We start from the raw sequence: 24,757 nt of genomic DNA, 5'->3' as shown, positions 1-24,757 counted from the left end.
TTTGCAATGTAATAAAAGACTAATTTATAATAAAAAAATATCGTTCTCATAAATTTATTGTTAGTCTTATATATTTTCTTAATAGACATTCACAATATTATTTTTTCTCTTTTTTTAAAATGTTCTTTCATACATTATCATTTAATTTGTGAAAATTTGTCTCTTAGCAATTTCAATTATTGTTATTTTTAAAATTTAACATATTTATTATTTTAATTGGGTAATTTTTGTTAATTTATTAACTTATCTAATGTTTAATGTAATGTTACCTTGCCACTATTGTCACATCAATATTTTTAATAAATGTTATGTTATACGAAGTCAAATATTATTTGGGTGAATGTCAAACTAAATAATTATAACTACCAGGTTACCTGAAGCAAATTTGCATGGGGTCTTGACTGGTCAGGATTGGAGTTTGGAGTTTGACCAATCATGTGGTCTTTGATTACCTCTTTGGAGCTGGATTCCGCCTGCATTTCCAGCTGGATCAGCTCCTTGGGCTCTGCCGACAAGGCTGGCATTGGAGTTTGGTAGGCGATTTGGTTACCTCTTAGGAGTCAAATTTCACATGCATTTCCTGCTTTATGGCCAAGGCTAGGCTGGAGTTTGGCAGGCTATGCTGGGTCTCCAGTTTATCTTTGGAGCCAGACTTCTTTCCTCATCCTTAATATCCTCGTTCTTGTCATAGTTTTCATTGTGATTGGCAGTGGGTGCATGAGTCCATGACAGCGGAGATGTGGTCAGAGGAGGAGATGGAGTGTCGGTTGAGTGCTCCGACAGGTTGTGGTGGTCTGTCTATGAAGAAAGTTGTCATGTGTTATATGAGGCTAAGGTCTTATTGCCATGAATGAAAACATATTAATTAAATGTTAATATGGATTGATGTTTAAAGTTGTGAGTCATTCACATTGCAAGGAATGTAACTTGCATTGCAGGATCCTTAACATTCATATTCGTGAAAACCTTAATGCAGTGGGCGATCACAATTAGTAATCCACATGTACACGCCTTTGCACCCTATTATGATTCCTGCATGCTGTAAAATTTTGTTCTTTATAAGAATATCGCTTATTTGTTTCATTCCTTTGGTGCAGTTGTGGTGTATTCTTTTCTTCAACCCAGCTCTTATCATATATCAATTATCCAAAGGCATGTTATAGATTAAATTCAGTCTGTTTGCAGTTTCATATTTTAGATTTTGTGACCTAGTTTTTGGAGTTACTTTTGTTTTTGCTTTTGTATTTTGCAGCCTAGAAGACTTCATTCAAATGTCCAGGATTGGGGAATTCAGGAAACGTCTTCAGTTTCTCTTTGCTTTCCTTGGTAAAAATCATATCAGTGCATGCTTGAAAATTAATTGCAGGTATAATTATTTTCTCTTACAGTTTAGTTTTCTTCAAAACAAAAAAAGAAAATTCAGGATATTTTATGTTCTTTGACACATCATATTTTGATGTGAATATTTGTGAAGTTAGCCTCCTTGTAAAATTTAAATCTGAAGGACTTCCCTTATTTTTAAACAATGCAGTTCTTGTCAGTTGGTACAGCCAACATTCTTATACAACATCTTTGGATTTTATGTGCAGTTCTTACCAATGCAAGTAACTTTCACTTATTGGAGAGAGATCGTAGTAGTTAGTTCAAATCTTCTACTAACAAAAACACTAATAACTAACGACAACATGGACAAGGAGGAGGAGGACATTGCCCACAAAACACTAACGTCAGCCATGGTGGCGGATTCCAGCGAGCTGACGCAGCGGAAGTTGCCAGAGGAGGAGGAAGGTGGGAACACAGAAATTAGTCAAACTCCAATGCCTGTCATGCAAGTTCAACCACCTGCTTCAAATAAACTGGTAGTTATAATTATTTAGTTAAACATTTACACATAAATGATATTTGGCTTCATAGAGCATAACAAACTCATTAAACATTCAACAACTAAGAAATACTATACTGTATAGTAAGTTCATTAAATTTGAAAAAACAATTGTAGCTTCTAGCTACTTGGCTCTTGGACTTAACTAGAGGACCACACTCTGTACACAGGTAACTAGGAAATAATTATTAGATAGTACCCACTGTATATTACTATAATTCCTGAATATATATATATATATATATATATATATATATATATATATATATATAAAATAAGTCGAACATTAATAAATATTACAGACATGTAATAATCTTGCAGTACATAATTTCTGACTAACTATTACAGCAGAAAATGAAAGGCTTCAAGAGAAAGTAATTGAAAAGCTTCAACAGGAAATAACTTTGGCTAGAGGAGTTATTAAAGAATGCTGGAAAAAAAAATGAGCATCATTTTTTATCACATTGTTTAATAGATTAAATATTATAAGTTAAAATATATTTTTTGTCATCGTAAATATAAAAATATTCAGAATTTATTTCTAAAAAAATTATTTTTTATTTTCACAAAATTAAAATGTATAAAAATTTATTTTAAAATTAAGTTCAAATATATCCACATCTACATATCTAATGATTATGCACATAAGCGGCCCAGTAACCAATTGGACACCGCCATGTGTTAAATCACTAATCCTCTCTGTCTTGAATGATCATTAACACCAAATCCCTCTCCTCACTCCCTATGATCCCCTCCCTCTGGCGGCAGAGATCTGGTTGAAGGACCCTCGGCGGAGCTTGAACAAAAAATTTGAGGAGCCTATATAAAATTTTATTGTGTAAATTAAACATGTAATGTCATATTATATATCTAGATTTTAAGTTGCAATATAAACACAAATGATAAACAAATAACATTGAGGTAAACAATTATAAATTACCTTATGTAGTGTTTGGACAAAGAATTTTAAAATGTATGTGAATTAATTATTTTAACTAAATCCCTTTCATTTTTAAAATATTATTTTGATAAAAAAAACAATTTAATTTCTTAATTAATAAAATTTAAATAAAATATAAAAAAGAATATATGTGTGATTGTATAAGAAGCTTTTCTATTGCTCTTTTTATTAATAAAATTACCTTATATACATATCCGAGCAACCAAAAACATGCAGTGACCAAAACTAACCGAAAAGCATACATACATTGCAACTGTACCGTGTGTTATATTATGTAGAGTACAAATTATATAATTAATTTTTTTTATCACTTTAAATATGTTATAATTTTGCAAGAATGGAAACATACCTAAAATTTCAAACATTTTCATATTTATAAAGATGAAAAATATTTTAGCCAATATCATATTATTTACTAATGATTTTTAATTTGTAGAATGAAAAGGATGAAAAAAGGGAGTTGCTCCTCGAGTCAATTAGGAAAGCCATGGAAGGGTTGACAATAGTTGGAACTGCAATGATGGTGTTTCTATAGAGATGAATAGAGATGGCCAAGACTGTGTTTCTATAGTCACTGAGAATGACATAGAGATGGCCAAGACTGAAGAAGCACGGAGAAAAAAAAAATGAAAAAACCATGAAAGACTCATACGCTATGAAACATCGACACCGATACGGACACCGGATACGGACATGTGGACACCTGTAATGTCCAAAATATAGAACATAGTACAGGTGTCGTGTCGGTGTCGGACACTGACACGGACGCGTGTCGAACACTGAACACGACAAAGGACTGGAGTGTCCGTGTTTCATAGTCTTACGTTTACAACCCTAGCAATTTTTTTAGGTGGCTTAGCATCATTTATAGCTGTTAATTTCATTTTTTAGTATAAGATTAGGATGTTTGTTAGGGTGCTCTTTTTAGGCTGTGTACTCGTGTTGTATTTTCATTTGTCTTTCTATGAAGAAACTGTGATCATGTGACTGACTTGAATTTGTGCACTTCAAATTGAGCTGTGATTTTTCCTGATTCATTGCGTATAGTATTATGCCTTTTTGAGTTTGGCTATTCCAGACTTGAGGAGAAACCAATGAATTCATTAGTTTTCTTTGCTATTAAAATTGACTTCTCTTGCATCATTATTAATCTTCACATAAAATTGGTATGTAACGTATTTCGACAATCCACCAAAAGAATAATGTCATTTTTTTGAACTCCGCCAAAACAATGATTTAGTTAGTGATTAATAGACATATACTTTACACTATAAATCAAATAGAAATTACCCGTAGTATAACCTTTAAGAGTTAATTATAAATTATAAAAATCAACATTTATTTATAGCATACATATAAAATTATAATTAAATGACAATGTAAGAAACCTTTATACCGTTAGTGCATATATTATTTAATTAATATATTAGTTATAAACAAAATATTAGTGCCGTTAGACACTGCACTAGTTAATCAAAAAGGCCAAGGTTTGATTAATAGAATGCAAAAAACTAACATTTATATATTACTACTACCAAGTATTACAATGAGTAATTTTACTGTGTATATATCGTGTATTAAAAAATCACTATTCCCATTGAAAAGCACATCAATCATTCAGGGAGCAGTTGAGTTGCTTGCTCCTACAACAAAATTGGTGATCCATTCTCTTTTTACCCCGTGCATTCCTCTCTTCATATTTACATGTAGAATTAGCCTAATAGTAAAATGTGTTGTCTTTGTGATTGGGAGCATCCTTGCATAGCATGGAACGAACTTCCATGATGGATCTAGGTGGCTCCAGGTCTTTCTCATGCAATGCATTTCCTAGAAGCTGTTGCATGTGTGAAGCAAATGTATCATCCAGAATCTGCACACATTTTACTTGGGGTCAGAAATCACAACCCAGGCAATGTTCTTTGGGACCTTAGAATCTCAATTGAAAGAAACATGCATTTTTGTTTTCATAACTAACCATGCAAATACACTGTTATCAAATCAAAGATGTACTGGTTTAGTTTAGAGGTTAAGTAATGTGAAAAAAAAATTATTTACATTGGTATGCATGCTTTTCATTGGAAAGTGTGAAAATTAATTTCATAACTTCAAAACTATAAAGGTAGCTAGCTACTCACAGAAACAGCAACCCTTGAACCTTTGTACCACGATCTATTCTCTTTTCTGTTCTCCAAGAAACTTAAAATTTCCTGTTAAATAAGAAATACAACAAATATGATGCAATTAATATCTCAAGACTCTGAAATCTAAAGATGCTCAAGGCAACGAAATCCAGATGAAAGTGAACTGACCTGTCCCATACGATCCCAATAACCTCGGCATATGGCAATGAAAACATGAGTCTCAAAGACACTGTAAAGGTGGCTTATGGTATTAGCCAACTGATCTTTCAGTGGCTGCATTCTATTTCTTAAATCAGACTCCACAACAGTTTCCTTCGAATCTTGAAGAATCTTTTTTAATTTTGTGGTATTCTGTAACTTTGCCTGGAACAACATAGATGATGATATTAGGATACGTGAATACTTTATTAACATTATTCTGAAATGGGAACAAAAATTTGAGATATCTTGCACTGCATAAATATGAAGAAAACAGTAACTTCACATTTTCAATTTAATGGTAATATTCTGGTCAGTCATTGGTATGCATAAATATCCTGACTGCAGTACTGCTCTACCTACTTAAGTTAAATATTATGCTATTAAGAACAGTAAATTTGCTTTCAAAAGGCTACTGACATTCTCCGCAAGTTTCTCCACAATAGCTTGCACGTAGTTCCTGAACTTTGCTCTCAGCATCACTGTCACCTCACTAAGTCGCTCACCAGGTGTTGTGTTTCCAACATGTGGCAAGCAAGAACCCCATGTCTTGAACTGGGATTCGACCCTGGGGCGCAAGCTGTCGAGCATTCTCTTCAAGGAATTCAAAAGAACTCCAAGCTGAAAAAAGTGACAAGTTCAAACAAAGTATAAAATATTTGCTTATAAAAAAAAAGTATCTCAAGTTTTTCAGAAATTCAACTCACCTCATCAGGAACCACATAGGCACATGTAGAGCGTTTGGCAAGTTTTTGGACATATTTATTAAGGCCGAATTTCTTAGGACCCATGCTTTCTTTGAGAGGAGATATTACATCCGCATATTGTTTGTCTAAAGCTTCCACAATGGCCTTTTCAATATCAGCAACGGCCTGTTGCCATTTTTTTCAAAAAAAAAAAAATCAAACTCCTTCATCAATCTTTTGTCCATCTCATTCAATAGCACGTTGAGAATCAAGGAATAAAAACTCCAGTGCTAAATTATGCCTTTTCAATATGAGCAATAATATTTTTTACAAAAAAAAAAAAAAACCTAAGGATAGGTATTTGCTTATAAGAGAGATCAAAAGATGAAAATGGAAATGGATAGCATCTGAAATTCACCGGGAAAAGGGGGGAAAGAAATATGCAGGACAAGGAAATAAATAATAGGAACTGGCATACATTCTCTAAGACCAAGGTATATTCTGGCCAGCGGCAAATGATGACCTCGTAGTCTGTCAACGTCTCCTTCAGCCGCTCATACATATCATCAACAAAGGGAGTAGTAGAATGTTGTGTTCTAACTCCTGACCATTTCACCTGCAACAGCAAAGCATTTAGATTTTAGACAACCCGTTGTCACAACAATTTACTACTGAAGAGATGCAGCAGTTAACATGACCAGTTTTGAAGTATCCTTCAAAATCAAAAGGTTCATTCAAGCCTAGATCACCTAAAGGGACTATGATGAAGTCCTGAAGACACAAAATGGAATATGACAATACCATTGCGATAAATAAGTACCTTATCTAATTTGCATGACTCCAGCAAAGATAGACGTTTATCTTGGATCCAAACAAGAATATACAAATGGAACAACTCTTTTGCGTCCACTCCACCTTTGATAGGACTGAGAAGGAAATAAAACAAGTTAGACTTGTGTAGTAGTAGGGATTCGTTCTTGAACTTGAAAAACAGGGCTATACTCCTAGACCCTAGTCTCTCCAACTAAAGCATAGTGGCACTTACCCAATACCCCAGCTTACAAGATCTCTCTGAAAATCTGATGTTGCAATAACAAGTTCTGCCACTGGTGATGATGGGCCCGTCGGTGGACAAGATATGAGGAAGGCTCGTAATCTATTGCAAAGCTCTGTGCTGTATATGGAAGCAGAAAGATTTGGCAGGTCCACAAAGCTGTGAAAATATTAATCCAGCTACATTAGAACCTTTAGCCTACAATAGTAGTTTGACAAACTAACATAACATGCAAGAATACTTAAAACTAAAGAAGTTGAAGTTTGAAATGCATCTAATCAAGCAATTAAAATGATGATTCTATGTCTGAGCCAAGCTTAAAACAAAAGTAATCAAGAAAGATATGCTGTCACATGTGAATACAGATTCATGATAACAACAGTTGGGGTTAAAGAGACCAAAATAAACAGTTAAACATAAAATACAAAATGCAATAAACAAGAACAAAGACCAAAATAAAAAAAGTTAAGTTCTTTAAGTGTGAACATAAAGATGAGAAACAATACACATAACCTGCATCAAAATTCTAGCAAACTAAATACATACAAGATGCTTTGAGAAACAAATAATACCTAGGTAGTATATTTTGATTATGAATCTGGATATCAGTATGGATCTCATTTCTAAGATTTACACATAGGGTTTTCATCTTCTGGTAAGCAGTAGACATAGCCATGCCATCCATCAAACTGTTTTCATTATTTTGTGTAATATATTCATCTGTTTCACTCAGGTGCCTCTTGGACCTCTTTTTTGCAGCAACCTGGGAAGATACCAGTTGTCAAATAAATTATTTTTTTTTATCAGCAAGTTGTCAAATAAATTGATATGTGAATATAATTAGCAATTGATATCATTAAAAAACTCAAGTTTCTCTAACCTGGAAATAATGACAAAATGCAGTTTGAGCCTCAGGAGATAAGATATCATGAAGAAGCTTGTAGAGTTTAACAGCAGGTTCCAAGGCTGGTGCTGCTTGACCCGTTGCTGGTCTGAAAACCTCTATGATGCCCGAGAAAGAAGACTCATCAAGTGATTTATAATTCTCAAAAACAAGTGTAAGTATCTGTTCAATTTGATCCTTGGTCTCTCCTAGTATTCGGTTCTGGAGATGAACAAAAATCATACCATGTTAGACAAGACAAAAAAATCAATGAATTTAATAGTAAGCAAATGAGATCAGTTCAAGTATATTGACAGCATCTAAAATACAGTACATTGCAGTGAGCAGTTGAAGTTATATCACTTGTGAATTAAAAGATGACAATGATACCTCCTGGTGGCTCAAAGAAGTCTTGCTATTGCCCTTCATGATAACAGGTGCTAGCAGGTTATACACCAAGTTGAGGCAGTCTGCTGTAGGTGTAGCCACATCCATGACATAAGATAGATATCTATTTAAACAGAATGTTATGAACACCATTAGTATCATTAGAAAAGCGTCAAACTAGACATATAAGAAATCAAATATTCAGGGGAAAAGTGCAAATCTAGACATATAAGAAATCAAATATTCAGGGGAAAAGTGCAAATCTATTTCACATTACCGCAGCTTGGTATATATCTCAGATACCCCATAATAAGATGCAAACTGTGTCAACAGCCATTTCCATGGACCGTGCAACAATAAATTCCTTTGCTGAAATCCCTGGATTTTCATTGCAACTTCCAAAACTAAGTCATATGCAACTGTCTCTGCTACAGAACCATACTGGGATTGCAAGAAAAGAGAATAAAATGTGAATACGTGATGCACAAATTATTAGAAAACTCAAGAATTTAAAATAGCACATCATTGAGCAAATGAAGACTCCAACATAAAGCACATGAAACATTTTTATTTTCCTATTTCTGATATGTTGTCAAAGAATAATGATATCTTTGTTTCTTTTTGCGTTTTCTGTTGAGGATACATACAAGAAAGGAAAGGGGGTGACAGAGAGTGACACCTGCCTATGAATTGAAAAAATTTGGGCCAATATTATTTGAGAAATGTTTCCTGTTTTCAGGACCACTATTCCTATACAAATCACTGAAAACAAGAAACAAAGTATGTCTGATGGCAACTACCATGGCTGACAAACAATGTGGCAGTTTTGTAATTGTTTTTGAAACTAAACAGATCCTTACATTGCATCTAAACTAAAATGTAAAATCACACAATTTATAGGTCTGATGAATGAATGCAAATAAAGTTTAACATTAAAATCAAAATACTTAATCAAATAGTATTGTATTTTTGGCAGCCCAAAAACACAATGGCTTGTAATGATATCATGTAAAGTCAGTTCTAGATATCATAAAATGGATTCTAAAAAATAAAAATAACTTCAATTATCTTATATATAAGAAGCCCCGGGAATTTACCAGGAGATATAATTATCTTTTCTACTTTAAATAATTTATCAGTTAGAAGAATCCCTAGTTTTTTTAAGTTGTCATGATAGTTTGATGGTGATTTAAGAAAGAACAGCTCATGAGATCTGAGGCTCTCACTGCTACAGCTTACATGTCCACAAAAATCAAGTCATTGTTCACATTAACTAACCTTGAGGTGACTATTGTCATCTGCACTTGTTGAATAATTTACATACAGCTGTAACTTGCCCACAAGCTCATGGTCTGGTTCACGATAAATAGGCCACCAGCGTAATTTGTCAGCCTGTTTCAGTTGAACATGAATTCTATCATGATGATCATCACTCATGACAGGCACCAATAACGTCCAGAAAAATAAGGAGCATATAGTATTACCGGATCATCAGCTATAGTAGCCACTTGGACAAGAACACGGCCAAAATGCTTTCCATTGGATTCTTGAACTTCAACAATCAAATCATCTCCGAGGCTATCTGGAAAACTGTACAAGTATTCAGAAATTTTTTCAAGAGGTACAATCATAAAAGATTAAAAACACAAAAAAACAAACAAGTAAAACTTACAACATATGGACTTCACTAGATCCAGGCTGCAACCTTATTGCATCTTCTTCAACTGTGCTTTTCAACCTTAAGGAACATGAGTATGTCTCTGATCACATGCATAGATAGAAAAATAAATAAAATGGAACAAATCCAAGCAAAAACCAAACTAGTGAAATGAGAATCAAATAGGTGCATTTAGAACAGCAACATCATGAATCACTGACCCAAGTAATAAAACATGAAAGGAAGTATAAAAGTCAACCAAAGATCCACAAATTCAGCAATAACTCATTATAATAAAATGAAATGGAATAATTTTTTTTAACTCAAGCTGTAACAGAAATAACATCCAAAGGAATCTCTCATAACTATTGTTAAGGTTAGTTCCAGCCCAGGAGTATACCTTATAGCTAGAGCACAATTCTTTTTTCTTAGTAATAAAAAGTTGAGAGAGAGAAAGGCTCCCAATTATAAGGTCAGGGAAAGACACGTGTCAATGAGACCTTACAGATTACAGTAGGAATTGGAGAACTTTTATGTTGACTCTATTCAATCTTATTCCTATCTTTATGTCAACCTCTATAGCTACAGTGCAATTTTAATTTTAATTGTGATAAGAATGTTATTATTACACAATCCTTAGTAAGGACTAAGGAGTACTACAACCAACAATGCATAGTAATAATGAATAATTATAATGCATGTTGCATTCTTACATACCTTGCCCAACTTCATAGGATGATGAATTATTCCTTAGAGTTGTTACAACACCAACTTTCAGGAGTCCAGACACCTGCTGTATATAGCGGGTGCTAGCATGCACATATGCCAAGCTCTGTCGAGCCAAGGAACCATTTGCAGGCAAACGTGGTATAAATCGAATTCTTCTGAGAGCTTGCCATCCAGCAGACAGTGATGATTGCAAATTGGAGAAATGGTGTCGCACAGATTCCATTTTAATTTTGTGCGTCATGATCGATGACATGCTACAGCCAGTAGGAGGGTCCAAGCCCATTTTGACTTTACGAACTGCAAAGTGAATAAAGTTTCAACAAAGACTCGCTTGGGAGAAGTTAAATAATTAGTAAAAGATAACATGAGAATGTACCTTGCACCTTCATCTTGCCAATAAGTTTTTTGGGTTTTGGAGCAACACCCTCACTGGAAGGCTCCGCATTGCACTTCACCATTAGTTCATCTTCTGATTGCAATAGAATTTGTCGCAATCTACATATTCAAAAACAAAAATCCAATAAGAACCAAAGTAGTTGTCAAGGACCAACTATTAAAACTTTAGTTAATCTGAATATTCAAAAACAAAAAACCAATAAGAAGCAAAGTAGCTGTCAAGGACCAACTATTAAAAAAACCTTAGTTAAATAGAGGCCTGTGAATTGTTTTATAAATATCACACTCCATTCACACAAGCCATTTAAACTTTGAAGACAATACTACAAACCCACTCCCCTTATGCTGAAGTTCAACTTTTATTTAGAAGAACGAGGGCGACAATGATCAAACTACTGATCACTTGGTCATAGAGTCTATGGTACCATGTTAAGGACCAACATCCTCAAAAGCATAAGATTAGTGAAGGCAGTTTTATATCTAACAATAAAAACAGTTCAGAAAATGAATCATGAACATAGATTAAGAACAAAGATTGGAATTGCAGAGAATCAATTTGGTTTTATGGCAAGAAGGTCTACAATAGAATTTATTTATCTTCTATAGGAGCTAATGGAAAGGTACAACTACAAAAGCAAAGAAAAAGACTTGCATGTGGTTTTTATTGACTTGGGGAAAGAATAAGATTGAGTGCCAACTGCCAAGAGAAGTTGTGGAAAGCTTTGGAAAAGAAAAGTGAGCATTGGCTCAAATATGGTTTTTATTATCCTAGTTGTTCCTGAACCAGCAATTTTTCTGAATGGAATCATGCAAGCTCAATGTTTACTTGTTTCACGGTTGCAGCAAAATATAGTTTTTTTATAAGGAAAAAATGTTTTGGTCAGACTCAGCATGGCATAGTAAATACCTATTTTTAAATTCTCTACAAGATACTATTTACTCATGGAACCAGACCATGTACAGTTAGCAACACTTGTTTATACTCATGGATTATACACAGCAGCGTAAAGCAATAGCATCTTTACCAGAACCAAATACATAAAGATTCGAGGAAGGATTGGGAAGAAACAGCAGTGGAGGAAGAGCCTTAACTTACCCAAATGCATCCCTAAGTAAAGCACATTCATTTTCCAAAAACATAGGAGCTTCCATGCACTGCATTGCCCAAGCATGAAGGCAAAGACGCACACAAGCATCATATGCAATCACTCCATGCCATGGACCAAGAGCACTGAAATGAATTTGCATATTAGCGCACATTCAAGGAGATAAATATTCAGCACAATAAAGAACACACAAAATACCTTGCATGAAATGTTGGAAGGCGAGGTGGGTGTGAATTTGAAGATGTAGCAGCCTCTGAACCAGTAGCAATTCTGTGAACATAAATCAAGATTAAATAATATTGGATTGCTATACATTCCTATAACTTGTTTGGCTGGGAAGGAATGCTATACAATTATTATCAAATATACTAACCTAGCAAATTGGTCAGGGCTCCCATTTTCGACATGGTTTTCTATCTTATCCCCAGACATGGATTTCAAAGAACTTGATTCTGCTTTATTTGGAGTAGCATGAACTCTGGAAGCAGCAGTTTCCTCATGTGTTTGTCTGATCTCTTGAGTAGAACCAACAAATGGGGGTGCACTGGGAATGTCATCATCCTCATCATCAGATATTCTTCCATTCTGGGGATTTTCATAACAAAATCAATAAGTTAGACTAATTTCAGCAATACGGTTGAATACTGGTAGGTAAGCAGTGAAGCGACTAATTCAAAGATGAGAAATTTATTAGGAAATAATGAATGTCAAAGAAGAGACACACCGCCCATACAACAATAGCGGGTAACACAGTATCTGTCTTATCAAATATAAATTTTAAATTACTGTGAGCAGTAGTTTTCATGATCAAATTCATATTAATTCGTAAAATAAAAACTGCTATTCTAAAAACAATACTTTTTATCACCATTTTCATAAATAAATAAATAAAAAATCAACATTAACAATTTTTCAGTAATACTGTAGGCACATTACAGCCTCAATAATCTATATCATATCCACCATTCCATACCTTTTCTGCAGTACTTTTCACATTCATCCTTGAAGGCACACTAGAAGCATACCCTTCAGACAAATAAGTTCTACCTCTAGGCAGTGCTCCATTGATACTTCCTCCTACCTGTGTGGTAGAGAATTCGGAGCTGGCTGCAGAATCCGATGAATCATCCTCTGTGAAGCCACTCTGTCTTACATTTGCCGCCCCCCTCATCAATGGATCCCTCACAGTACCAGGTTTGCCAACCAGTGTTTCCCTGGAAGAACTGACCTCGGAATATGTATAATCACTTGCATACCGGGGTCGAGTGAGGTTCCCATATCTCCTAGCAGCACCATTGGGGGGGACTCTTCGGTCTTGCGGTGACGAATCCAATGAATACCTGCCACCATAAACCTCCTCCTCCGATTCGATGCTGTCGTCATTATCAGAATTTGAACCGCTGTCGCCAGTCTCACCCGGCATGACTGTTGACACAGGGATTGCATTAGCAGGAAGATGCCCACTTCTGAATTTTGCTGGGGGTGGCAACCCAAACCCTCTGCCAGCACCACTCTTCATCCCACTGATGGGATCATTGCGAGATCTCAATGCAGTGTTTGAGAATGGGACTTCCTTCTAATCACCAACAAAGACAAAAATAATCAGAATTTTCACAAACACTAATGTGATCTCAAGGTGGACTTGGAGAATGAAACTTCCCTCTAAACACTAACCCAAAAAAGAAAAAGAAAAAAAACATCACAACCTTACAACCTTACAAACATTAACGTGATCTCAATGTAGTGGTAATGTTGGTCCAGAACACCAACACAACAATTAAAAAAAAACAAAACTTTACAAATATTAAGCCGAATCAAGAAAACCCCATTTTGATATACCGTTAAAAAAATCAATCTTTGAGAAAGAAAATCAAAAGGGTGTGGAATTAACGAGTGAAGGTTACCTCTCTGACCCATCGAAGTGCATTTCTGTCAAGGCCTTCGGTGAACATCTTAACCTAACCGTTGAAATCTCAAACAAAGCAAAACCCCTTGATGCAAATGCACTTCTTCAAAATGAAAGGCCTAACACAAAAAAAAAAAAAAAACGAAGCTTTTGGTTAAACAAAGCAAAAGGGTGCTACAAGGAACGAAGGAAACTATCGCATTCTGATTCAGACATGTATAAGAACACCAGTTTTAAGAGGGTACCAAATGGCAACAAAAGACGAAACACTCTTGTGGAGAGAGTGATGGAGTGAATAGAAACTAGAAGAGGATTATGGGGTGCGAGATTTGAGGGGAGAGAAAAAGGGGTTTGCTTACTCAAAAAGCTTCCTTTGGTTAGCACTTAGCACTCACTAACTCTTAGAGACTGAAACAAAAGAAATGACCCACAAAAACTCAAAAAGCGTTGTTCTTCTATGCTCTGCTGCGGCTTGTCTCCTTTCACTTTTGGTGGGTTTGCACTGCAGTGCACTAATTAAATTATCTAATAATACTAAATGATGACCGTTTATATTGTAAAAAATAAAAAATACTGTACGAGGATTTTTTTTATGAAAAAAATATACGAGGATGTTAAGGAAGTAAAGTATTCGGTAAATATATAGCATTCATAACAATATTTTGTTTATTATTATCGTAAAAAATCTTACTTAAATGTTGCCAAATAATCTTGATGATGTTCTTTTATTGATGGAAAAATTATAAAATCTTACACAATAATATAAACACCTAAACTAATATAAAAAAATATACTTTAAATGTTAATTTAATTCACAAAGATTGATTTGATTTTAAGATTATTAAATTAGGATTATTTTTTTATTTATAGAAACTGAACATAAGTAACACAAGATTTACCATCAATTTAAAATTGGAATTTTTTTTATCCATAGAATTTAGTAATCTTAAAATCAAATCAACACTTTTCAGTTTTAGCTTAATTAGCTTGATATCAATTTAATATTAGGAAGATCAAGTTTACAATTTAATATTTTAAACATAATATGTCTACTTTGCAAGATCATTGTGCGAAAAATAGTTTGTTAGACTTCTATTATTGTTACTGTAAAATATTTTTTTCAATTTTCCTTAAATAAAAATTATCAGTTAGATTGCTTTATTACATTTACTTAAATTATTATTATTATAATATTAAAAAAAACAACATGAATTTAATTGAAAACACACTTCACACGTATAACTAGTCAACATTATTCGAAAAAATAACGTGAATTTAACTTGAACCACACTTCATAGTATAATTATAAAAAATATGAATAGGAACGTTTTCCTGTATTATTAAAATATGTGTGATTATAGAAACTAGAAAGTTTTAAACTAAACGACGGCATATCATAAACATGATGGTGCTACGACGCCGTTTTCTCGGCGCGAAAGGACGATCACGTACACTTATTTTACTGATTTATCACCGACTTAAAATGGAAAAAAAATTCGCTGACGGGTCCGAAAATAAAGCGCTCGTAGTTCTATAATAAGATAAGATACTTGCCCAATGAAAATGAATGGGGGTTATTAATTTGCTTTTAATTGAGCTTTTATATATATTTAATTCAAACCAACATCAAAGATTGGGTTAAAACTCGAACGTTGTAGTGGGGACACTTTATGGTCTTTTGTCTTTAACAATAAAATTCATGGTTGGGCATGAGGAAAGAAAAAATGTGCAAAAGAGCACAAGGTGGCCCCCACAAGTGGCACATGCACATGGTGGTGGGTCCCACTTTACGCCTAATCTATGTTTTTGTTATGTTCATATGTTGTGCTACTAACAAAACATGGCACAACAGCATGGTTAGGACGGTGAATGAGTGGATAGTGTCATAGTGATATTGAAGGGAAGAAGGAAAATTGTTGTCACAGCCAACAAGAGGAATATGCTTCACGTTGACGGCTAGAATCGTGAAGAGAGGGGACTTTAATTTGAAATTTTTTGAATGTCAATATAACGATAAACTTTTCATGATATTTGACATTTTCCCATTTCAAATGTTTAATCATGATGGCACTATCATTTTGACGTAGGAGTCGCAATGTTACTTGGTTAGCTGTTACCTTATTATGCATATTAGGCAAGTAAATGAAATAATGAATGATCCACGCGCCCACCAAACTTTTTTAATTTTATTAATTAACACCTCATATAGAAGAAGCCTAGAACCCACATAATAAGAATAAGAATAAGAATAAAATAGTAATAGAATTAAATAAAATATACCCGTTATGGTTTTTTTTGTAATAATAATGGAGGAATGTTGTTGGGGAAGTTATGTTAGAGAAGATGGGTCATATTATAGGCATGGTGCAGTGTGTTATACCTGAGCATCCATTCAGCACAAAAAAAGGTGCAGTAGCAAGAGAGAGTGAGAGACGCTTTACATTAAACTGGATGAATATGAACGCGTTTTAATTTATTTATTTATTTTTAAACTTTAGACAGCCAAGCAAGTAGGCAACAACAGTGTTCAAATTTCAATTGACAGCTGCGTGTGAAAGTTTCATTTGTGAGGTGACAAATAATTGAGAAAAAAAAATCAAGGACCGAACAATGAGACAATTTAGTTGAACAATCTTTGAATCGACCCAATTGTTATGCTTATTGCCTGATAGAAACATATTATGTTCAACTGTCCTCTTCATTGGCTTTATTAGGTACAACATCTAATATTAACCCGTAAACGTATGGCTCATGTTGCATACGTTAGCAAGAATTATCATTACATTATAGTAGATCCTAAAAGAAATGATGTGATCTTACACAATTTTTAGGATAAATTTAGTTGGGCATTTAAAAACTATTTTTGAGCAAGCCCTGGGAAGTGGGAATTCATTTGTCAGGACAAACACTCAGAAGCAAACAGCTGTGACTAAGTCAGCAAACCATGACTGGCTGAGGATGCACACATGTAAAGGAACCGAATTAAGGTAGCATCACACATTACAATGTATTTTATGATCTGAATCACATGGCCCTTTTGCAATGTACTGTTTGTGCCTAATCGGCTAATCTTATTCTATCATCAACAACGTGTATCTAGAAAAGGCCCATCATGATTCTTTTATAGACAAATTATGGTAAAAGTAAAAGGTCGCCAGTTTCATAAAGACCAGCTTGCTTAATTATGTATTACCAACCTGATCCTCCATTTCGTTATATGATAGTGCATTCAAATGTTAAATTAAATATGACTCAAATAGATCACCAAAACTCAACTACCCTTTCAAAAAAGTCCGTCCAAATAAATTTAAATTTAAAGAAGAAAAAAAAATCATCTTCATTGTAGATGGAGAGATCCAACAACCAAAACAACTTATAATACCATTATGGAATGAGGATTTCATTAATCTACTACTCAAGCGTACAATTCATCAAGATTACACTCCCCAAGAAAAACCTTGATGCTCCTCGGAGAACCACAGTTACCTTCAGCAATTAGTGCTCTGTCATTGGCAGCCATATGAGCAATGATCTTGTAAATCATTTCAATCTGCAGAAAAAGTAAAAAAGTTACTAAATTTATAAGGCCCGTGGTTCTTAACGAGGTGATTAATAAACCTAAGTTGAGAAAATTAACAGCGGGATCGGTGAGTATATACATCTTCTGGGGCATGGCAACGGTCAGCTACTTCTTCAAGTGTTAATGGTTCAACAGGCTCCTTGCAGCTGGAGACAAAAACAGATAAATAGTAATCAGTGATGGACTTAACTGGGCAATAATACATTGGTAAATGGTGAAGACTAAGGATCCTGTGTACAAAAGCTTAATATGAATTCCAGATATTGATCCTCTGTCTATTATCTTTAATAGTGAGCATATAACATGCACAACATTAGAATCTGAATCCCGAACCACAAGAAGGGCAATCATCTCAGATTAATAACGAAAATTCCAAAGATAAACCAAGAGATCCAACGGTTCTAAGTTCTTACTATAAGTCAAATCAAATGCATTGTAAGTAGACATAATGATAGGAACCAATACTGTGCCCCAGGATACATCCATGTTCCTTAGCTACACTCTATAAAAATACCCACTCATAGAACTCTTCTAAACTCATGCTTTCAGAAGGATCCTGGCATGCACATGCCGTATATTTTTTAATATTTCTTGCCAAGACAGAGAAGACTGATATATACAAACATACTACATCATACCTTGCTTCATTGAGTACTGCCAATACCCGTTTCTGAAGTGCTAACACTTCTCCTGCTGCTTTCTTACCAGCTTCCACACCTAATTACTCAGATTCAAAAGCAGTTAAATGACAATGATGACACTAATTTAGTCACTGATAAATAAAACAATTTAATTTGCAAACCAACATAGAGCATCGACCACAGTACATGACAAGTAAAGAACAATTTCAATACTTTACTGACATCCATAAATCCTAAAGCAGACTTAAGAGATCAAATGTTTACAGCTTACCAGGTTGGTGATAAGCATTTATGTTAACAAGCGAAGCATATATTCCAACGGCCCGTTCATAAAGGGCTACAAGGGCACCAACTGATCTGGGTGTCACTTCTTGCACTGTGACAGTGATGGATTCACGGTTATTGGCATACAGGGCTGACCTTGTTCCCTGTAGAAACTTAACTTTTTAGCACTATGCAAACATAACAACTAACCACATCCAATCTTAAATAGAATCGCCTTCAAATGCAATGAGAAAATACTTGATTAATAGGTCATACCTGTAGCATACCAAACAGGTAGTCACCACATGTGACACCTGGTTCAAGCTCCCAATCATGACCAGGTGGTCTATCGCGTAGCACCTCAATGAATGTCACAAAAAAATTGTGCACACCTTCCCTCAGTTGCTGAATGTAGCTGTTTCAAGTAAAACTTTTACTAAACAAAAACCGAAAACTATGCCAAACAAACTTTAAATTACTAGAATAATAACTCACGCATGCTGATCTGTGCTTCCTTTATTTCCATAGACACTAATTCCTTGATTAACCTGTGGAATCAAAATCGAAAGACATTTAATTCATGAAGATTTGACATGTTTAAGATTAAACAGTCACAAATTGTGACATAACATGTAGTATGAAAGATCCATCTTCCTAGGATCAGTAGGATGTAAATCCATACTAGGACACCTTATCAACAGCATGTCAATCAAGTTGATAATTGATATATCCCAGGTATGATAAAAGCAGGTGAGCTCCATCTAAAAGTGAAATGTGTACTTCCTACATGAACACAATTTACAAAACTATAGATAATATGAGTCCATTCAGCTTTTTCTAGATACAGGCAGCTGTAAACTTATTAAAGAAAAATATTCTATCATTTTTACCCAAAAATGCAAGACAAAGTATGAAAATAATGATAGTTAGATTTGTTACACATATCACATTTACATACCCGATTACCATTCAAGTCAAACTCCTTGCCTAGAGATTCCATGACCAACTGTTGCAAGTATCTACTAAATAATAACAAGCTGTCCTTATATGGAAGGATAACCATATCCTGAGGAATAAAAAGGAGGAGAAGATCATAATAAGCAATAGTGACAAGAAACAGAAGAGAAGTCAGTTGCTAATCATTCATAAACTATTACTCTATGATCCATACTTTTGATCCTACACCATCTGTAGCCCAATACCAACATAAAGCCAGCAAAGCTGCAGGATTATTCCTTATCTGCATAGAAGTAGAGATTAATAAATAAGAGTTCTTTATGATTGAGGAGAGAATCAAAATTGACCAGACAGAATGGTAAAGTAGAAACAAAGGTAGAAATGGAATTGTACTACAATAAAATATAATTAATGCCACATTAGTAATACAATCAATCACACTATGTTTAAGATGGCAAGGACTTTCTTAAAAAAAATTGTTTTCTGGAGATATAACCAACTTACTACATTCTAATTTTTCACTATAAAGATTTTCCTATTTCCAAATATCAACATTCTTAATTTTGCCTCATTCACATATTATTAAACACTCTACCATCAAGAGGAGAAAACAACAGTTTGCATGGCCACAAAAGCATGATATAGGTTGGAATGAGACATGCTTATTCCAAAACAAGCTCACACCATTGAGTTTTTCACCATGATGATAAAAAGACACATTTCTTAGAGGACAAACATTCACACAACACATCAGCATCAAGTAGTTATATGCTAAACGATCCAAATTCAAATCATCTCAGTATTTTAGCTTTTGCATAGATTTTGACACCGATTGTACCTTAATACATGATTAGTGATTACTGTTTAGGGCAACTAACTTTACCAAGTTGTTATTTTATTTTATTTCTTCTAGTTCTAGAGGTATTTTGGCAATTTTCTAATTCATGGTTGAGTTTTCTCTAGGCTTTTGTTTATCCTCAACTTAATTGTTATTAGATTTTGTTTAAAATCCAATTTCATCTATTTCCTAATTTTTGTACCATAATTGACAGGAGGCATATTTAAACAGCTGTAATGCTTTTTATCAGACCTAACGATCAGATTATATTTACAAGATTTCTGCACAACAGCATGTTGGCTGTAGAATGTGAACAAACCCTAGATTAATACCAGTTCAGATTTGAAGTTGGCCAGATTCAGATGGAAACATGCTGCCAGCTTTGTTTATTTTATGTTAAAGCTTGGGCTACATATATCAAAACAACATGTCATTCATGTAATTACTAATTAGAAACCATAGAGAACTACTAACTTGTAGAGTATAAGAATTTTTTACTTATAGTGTATTCCCAGTTTCTGTTCAAAGTCAGGTGAAAATATCAGTAATAAACTATTTAAAAAAGAAAAAAAATATATATATAGATATTAAAGGTACAGAGGCAGCCACTGCAGGCACATAAATTCAGCTTAAAGCAAATTATACTTGCCCTGGAATGAGCCTTTACAACTATCATTATTCTTGTTTCAACAAGGTACTTTCTAAAATCTCAGCCTACCCAAAGCAGCTTATCAATTTATGAATTGCTTGATAACGTATCGGTTTACTGCATCCTAGAAAACACTGGCCTGCTCACTCAATAGGTTTGAGATGCCAAATTCAAAACCAATGAAAGGTGGGCATTAGATCTAATTTAGAAAAGATCTGTATATCCCTAAACACAAACACTCAACTCATTTAGAGGGAGGATGGCCACAAATAATGATAAACCATACATCCATACCAGGAAGATTCTATATGTAGTTATGTACAAAATACAAATGTTTTCCAAGCATCTCACTTGTTGGTAACTAGTTACGGCACATGCTAATTTCCAAATATTTCATACTTGACCACCACCACTCATGTATTTGGCACATGGAGCATCAACAGCACTCAAACATAGACACAGCAAAAGTCATTAAGCAAAAGGTGTTCACTTGTTCCTCTCGGTGGAAAATTTTGTAGATAGGGTCTCATAATCACTTGTTATACAGGAAAAAAACTTCATCTAAATAAGCACATCACTCGAAGTAATCTTCAAATATTAAAACATTGGATAGAATGTCAAGAAAAATATGCATACCACAGTACTCCTATTCGCCTCATCCATTAATGCTGCACCAGCAAGCATTTCTCTTATGTCAATGCTCTGAATCAAGAAACATTACAATTGAATATAAGACATCTAATTAATAGAGCAATGATTTTATGTTTATGCCCAATTACCTGAAGGGCTGCTGGAAGCAGGCCCACTGCAGACATCTCTGATGTTCTACCTCCCACCCAGTCAAACATTGGAAATCTAGCTAACCAACCCTCAATTCTTGCAGTGTTATCCAGCAAAGAATTTTCTTGAGTTATAGCAACGCCCTGCATTACACCATGCATCAGCAAATGAAAATGAGTGTTCACAAACTGACCACATATTTACAAGTGTAGGGCCCACGTCATTGAGAAATTCATAACAGTGCCAACATTAAGCACATAGCTAATAGCTAAAATTGCGATAGATTATAAATAGTCAAAAACAATATCATATTAAGTTATTATAAAGAAATTTTCCATAATTCAAAGACTTAGAGCATGTTTGGAATTACGTTTGCACACACGTAAACATCCGCTTACTTCAATCCACCTAGAGACAAGCTTTTCCATTTGCATTCGTTGGAACATGTGTCTACTGATATCCAAACACACTATTAACCTCGCTGTTTAATTACAGAGTGTAAAAAGACACTTTAAATAACTGAAGAGGCTCAATTATATGTAGACAAGGCAAGAAAATCTATGAAAATAGAAGGCATAGCAGTAATCTAAAATACTATCTTAAGATTTAAACAGATGATAATTCAATAATAGTTAAAAGGAAATCCTTAAGAAAATTAAAACCTGAGATTAAACCTGTTTTGGGAAACTCAATCCAGCTTCACGAAAGGCTTTCTGAACTTCCAATAAGCCATTTCTAGTCTCAGGGGTACCTCCACTCTGAAGATAAATCAAAATTCATAATTCAACAACAGGCAATAATGAATCCCACTAGCACCATATTCAAACAAAAAAGTATAATCTCCATGCAGACCTTCGAAATTACGATCACAAGTGTGGAAGCTAGCTCAGGACCAAGTTGCGCAATCTGGTGATCAATTCCAGCAGGATCCGTGTTGTCAATAAATCTTATCTGCCAAAAGTCAAAAACATATGTTTTACCCCATAACAATGTGTAAGATATTGCCTTATTAGATCTCCTCAAAGAACATAACTAAAGGGGTTGTTTGGTTTGATGAAATATTTTCTATTTTAAGTTTGTACAGGATAAGCGAAAACATGAGTTTAATTTATATGCATTGTCAACCAATCGAAAATCATCATTGCTATGACTTTTAATGTAGTTATTGTAATTGTAAAAGTTAACAAACTTATCATACATGACAATTGGTGATAGATGACATTATAAAAACCCTTTATACTGTAACTGTAACTGCATACACTATTTATTCTTTTACTCTTTCTTATATTCTTATAGGAACAGAGTGAAAATAGGGTGTATTTTTGTAATTAAAAGCGAAAACATAAAACATTCTCTTAAACCAAGCCACATACTGTTATGCAATCAGAATTGCAGTTTCCAATCAGTAGACTTTTAGATGTCAACCTTTACTAAACAAATTACCATGTTAAAACTCCAATTCTAAGAAAAGAATAAGACTCCTAAACTATTGCTACTGAATTTTGTCTAGACCTCTTGCTCGGTTTGGATTACCTTGAGTGGAGGATTATCCGGAGCCAGTGCCTCCGCCACAAACTGCGGTCCAAGCGCGGAACCTCCAATCCCCACGGAAAGTATCTGCGTAAACCTCCCCTCCGGCGACGATGGCGGCTTAATCTGCCAAAAAAACCCAAACCATCACCACAATCACCAACCACACGCAACAAATTCAAAAAATGAGAAATGCTAGTAGCACACTCCCAGACACACTCTTTTGAACACACTATTTATTATTAGTTGAAATTCATTAAAAATCACAAAATTTTACAGGTCTGATATCGCATTCAATGAATCTCTATAGATAGTGTGTCACTAGCACTCCTCTTCGAAACATAACTAACGACGGAGCCGCGAATTTGAAGTTCGAACTAACCTTACCGGTGACGACGTCGTCGGCGAAGGTGCAAATGGCGACGAGCGTGTTATCAATCTGCGATTTAAGGAACGAGGTGGGCGCCCGAGCAGAGTCCCTGAGCCAGTAGTGCCCCACCATTCTCCCTTCGTCGGGGTTGGCGATGGCACCCTTCTCGAGGTCCTCCATGGCGCGGAGCGCGGCGTGGAAGCGGGGCTCCATTTCGCGGACGAAGTCGTCGGAGAACCCGACCCGGCTCACGTCAAGGTAGAGCCCCAGCTCCTTGTGCTGGTAGAGCCACTCCACGTAGCGCCGCCATAGGGCGCGTGGCTCCTTCTCGAGCCCGGCGTGGAGTGGTTTTGTTACTGCGGAGAGTTGTTGTTGTTGTTGTTGCGGCGCGGGGGTCTCACGCGCGAGGGAGCGAGGCGGGGAGGGTTTAGAGGGGAATGAGGAGGAAGGGAGGAGTGGGGTGCGGCGTCGTTTTGGGGTGGAGTGGTTGAGAGTTGGGGAGGATGAGCATATGCCTGAGATTGAAGCCATGAGGGGAATGGGAAATAAGGTTTAGTTGATTTTATTTCTTATTTCTTATTAGAGTTTGTTGTGTCAAGTGATGGGAGTGGCTTTGTGTGATTGTTGGTGACTTGGTGTGCTGACGGGGATAAATTAAAGGGAGTGGTGGGCTTTGATTGGTTTGCTAAAATGGGGTTCGATTCTACATTTCTACTCACTATTACCTCCATGCCCTAGCATGCTCCTCCTCTCTTTTTTTAATTACGCCTTCTGTGATTAGGGAAGACAAAGGCAAGAGAGAGAGAGGGAGAAAATATCACCAAATTAGTACATGTTTAATAAAGTTTCACATCTTACCATCAACTCGATCAATTACTATATGATTGTTATAATTTGAAAGAACAAATTTATTGTTGGATAGTAATTTTGTCCAATTCAAACAATATTAGATATAGAGGAGTTAAATCTTAAGTTATGAGGGAGTTAAACTTAAATTTGTAAATTAAGTTTGTAAACCATCCAAATCTTATTTCTATAAAATTGAATTTCTAAACAAAAGTTTAATGCGGCAGGCAGGTTATTAAACATGTTGTGAAATTGATTTTACTCTTTGAATTGAGTTTGAAACACTTCAAAATGAATAATTAAATATAGTTTTATA

General features: G+C 34.9%; 2 protein-coding genes and 1 long non-coding RNA gene across 5 annotated transcripts; 1 reads left to right on the top strand and 2 right to left on the bottom strand.

Moving 5' to 3' along the window:
* The first annotated feature begins 1,167 nt into the window (after positions 1-1,167).
* On the top strand, positions 1,168-3,531 carry LOC114371730. The gene is made up of 3 exons (XR_003658073.1): positions 1,168-1,366; positions 1,590-1,859; positions 3,280-3,531. It is a non-coding gene; the product is annotated as an uncharacterized LOC114371730 (long non-coding RNA).
* An 800-nt stretch (positions 3,532-4,331) lies between these two features.
* LOC114395323 lies at positions 4,332-14,476 on the bottom strand. 3 transcript variants are annotated; one of them, XM_028357087.1, is made up of 23 exons: positions 14,346-14,476; positions 13,985-14,105; positions 13,054-13,656; positions 12,454-12,665; positions 12,279-12,350; positions 12,071-12,205; positions 10,955-11,073; positions 10,567-10,875; positions 9,865-9,952; positions 9,677-9,782; positions 9,471-9,584; positions 8,470-8,633; positions 8,196-8,316; positions 7,803-8,027; positions 7,495-7,685; positions 6,914-7,081; positions 6,689-6,794; positions 6,347-6,484; positions 5,890-6,054; positions 5,603-5,803; positions 5,153-5,347; positions 4,979-5,050; positions 4,332-4,713 (listed from the first exon to the last, which is right to left on the bottom strand). In XM_028357087.1, exons 2-23 carry the CDS (start codon positions 14,030-14,032, stop codon positions 4,561-4,563), a joined length of 3,705 nt encoding a protein of 1,234 aa, XP_028212888.1. In that variant the 5' UTR covers positions 14,033-14,105; positions 14,346-14,476; the 3' UTR covers positions 4,332-4,560. The 3 variants fall into 3 exon arrangements, with proteins under 3 accessions (XP_028212888.1, XP_028212881.1, XP_028212874.1); XM_028357080.1 differs by having other exon boundaries at positions 14,201-14,465; XM_028357073.1 differs by having other exon boundaries at positions 14,232-14,465.
* Positions 14,477-17,247: 2,771 nt separating this feature from the next.
* LOC114395316 (glucose-6-phosphate isomerase 1, chloroplastic-like) lies at positions 17,248-24,209 on the bottom strand. Its single transcript, XM_028357062.1, has 14 exons — positions 23,608-24,209; positions 23,229-23,351; positions 22,548-22,646; positions 22,370-22,453; positions 21,695-21,838; positions 21,552-21,617; positions 19,643-19,711; positions 19,430-19,537; positions 18,967-19,019; positions 18,748-18,886; positions 18,479-18,635; positions 18,205-18,283; positions 17,646-17,712; positions 17,248-17,536 (listed from the first exon to the last, which is right to left on the bottom strand). The coding sequence occupies exons 1-14, from the start codon at positions 24,124-24,126 to the stop codon at positions 17,402-17,404; spliced, it is 1,842 nt and encodes a 613-aa protein (XP_028212863.1). The 5' UTR covers positions 24,127-24,209; the 3' UTR covers positions 17,248-17,401.
* Positions 24,210-24,757: the final 548 nt, after the last annotated feature.

The sequence above is a fragment of the Glycine soja genome, chromosome 2 (assembly GCF_004193775.1).
Source record: "Glycine soja cultivar W05 chromosome 2, ASM419377v2, whole genome shotgun sequence".
NCBI classification, from domain to species: domain Eukaryota; kingdom Viridiplantae; phylum Streptophyta; class Magnoliopsida; order Fabales; family Fabaceae; genus Glycine; species Glycine soja.
The sequence above is the reverse complement of the archived record's forward strand: the minus strand, read 5'-3'. Positions and strand labels throughout refer to the sequence as shown.

Excerpts from the sequence above, each read along its gene's own strand:
- LOC114395323 (XM_028357087.1), bottom strand. The coding sequence starts at position 14,032 with ATGTTCACCGAAGGCCTTGACAGAAATGCACTTCGATGGGTCAGAGAG. Across the intron at positions 12,351-12,453 it reads AGCCCTGACCAATTTGCTAG|AATTGCTACTGGTTCAGAGG; the intron begins GTTAGTATATTT and ends TTATGTTCACAG. Across the intron at positions 6,795-6,913 it reads CTTGTAAGCTGGGGTATTGG|TCCTATCAAAGGTGGAGTGG; the intron begins GTAAGTGCCACT and ends TTTCCTTCTCAG.
- LOC114395316 (XM_028357062.1), bottom strand. The coding sequence starts at position 24,126 with ATGGCTTCAATCTCAGGCATATGCTCATCCTCCCCAACTCTCAACCAC. Across the intron at positions 21,839-22,369 it reads GATTGAGTTTCCCAAAACAG|GGCGTTGCTATAACTCAAGA; the intron begins GTTTAATCTCAG and ends GGTGTAATGCAG. Across the intron at positions 18,887-18,966 it reads GGAAGCACAGATCAGCATGC|CTACATTCAGCAACTGAGGG; the intron begins GTGAGTTATTAT and ends TACTTGAAACAG.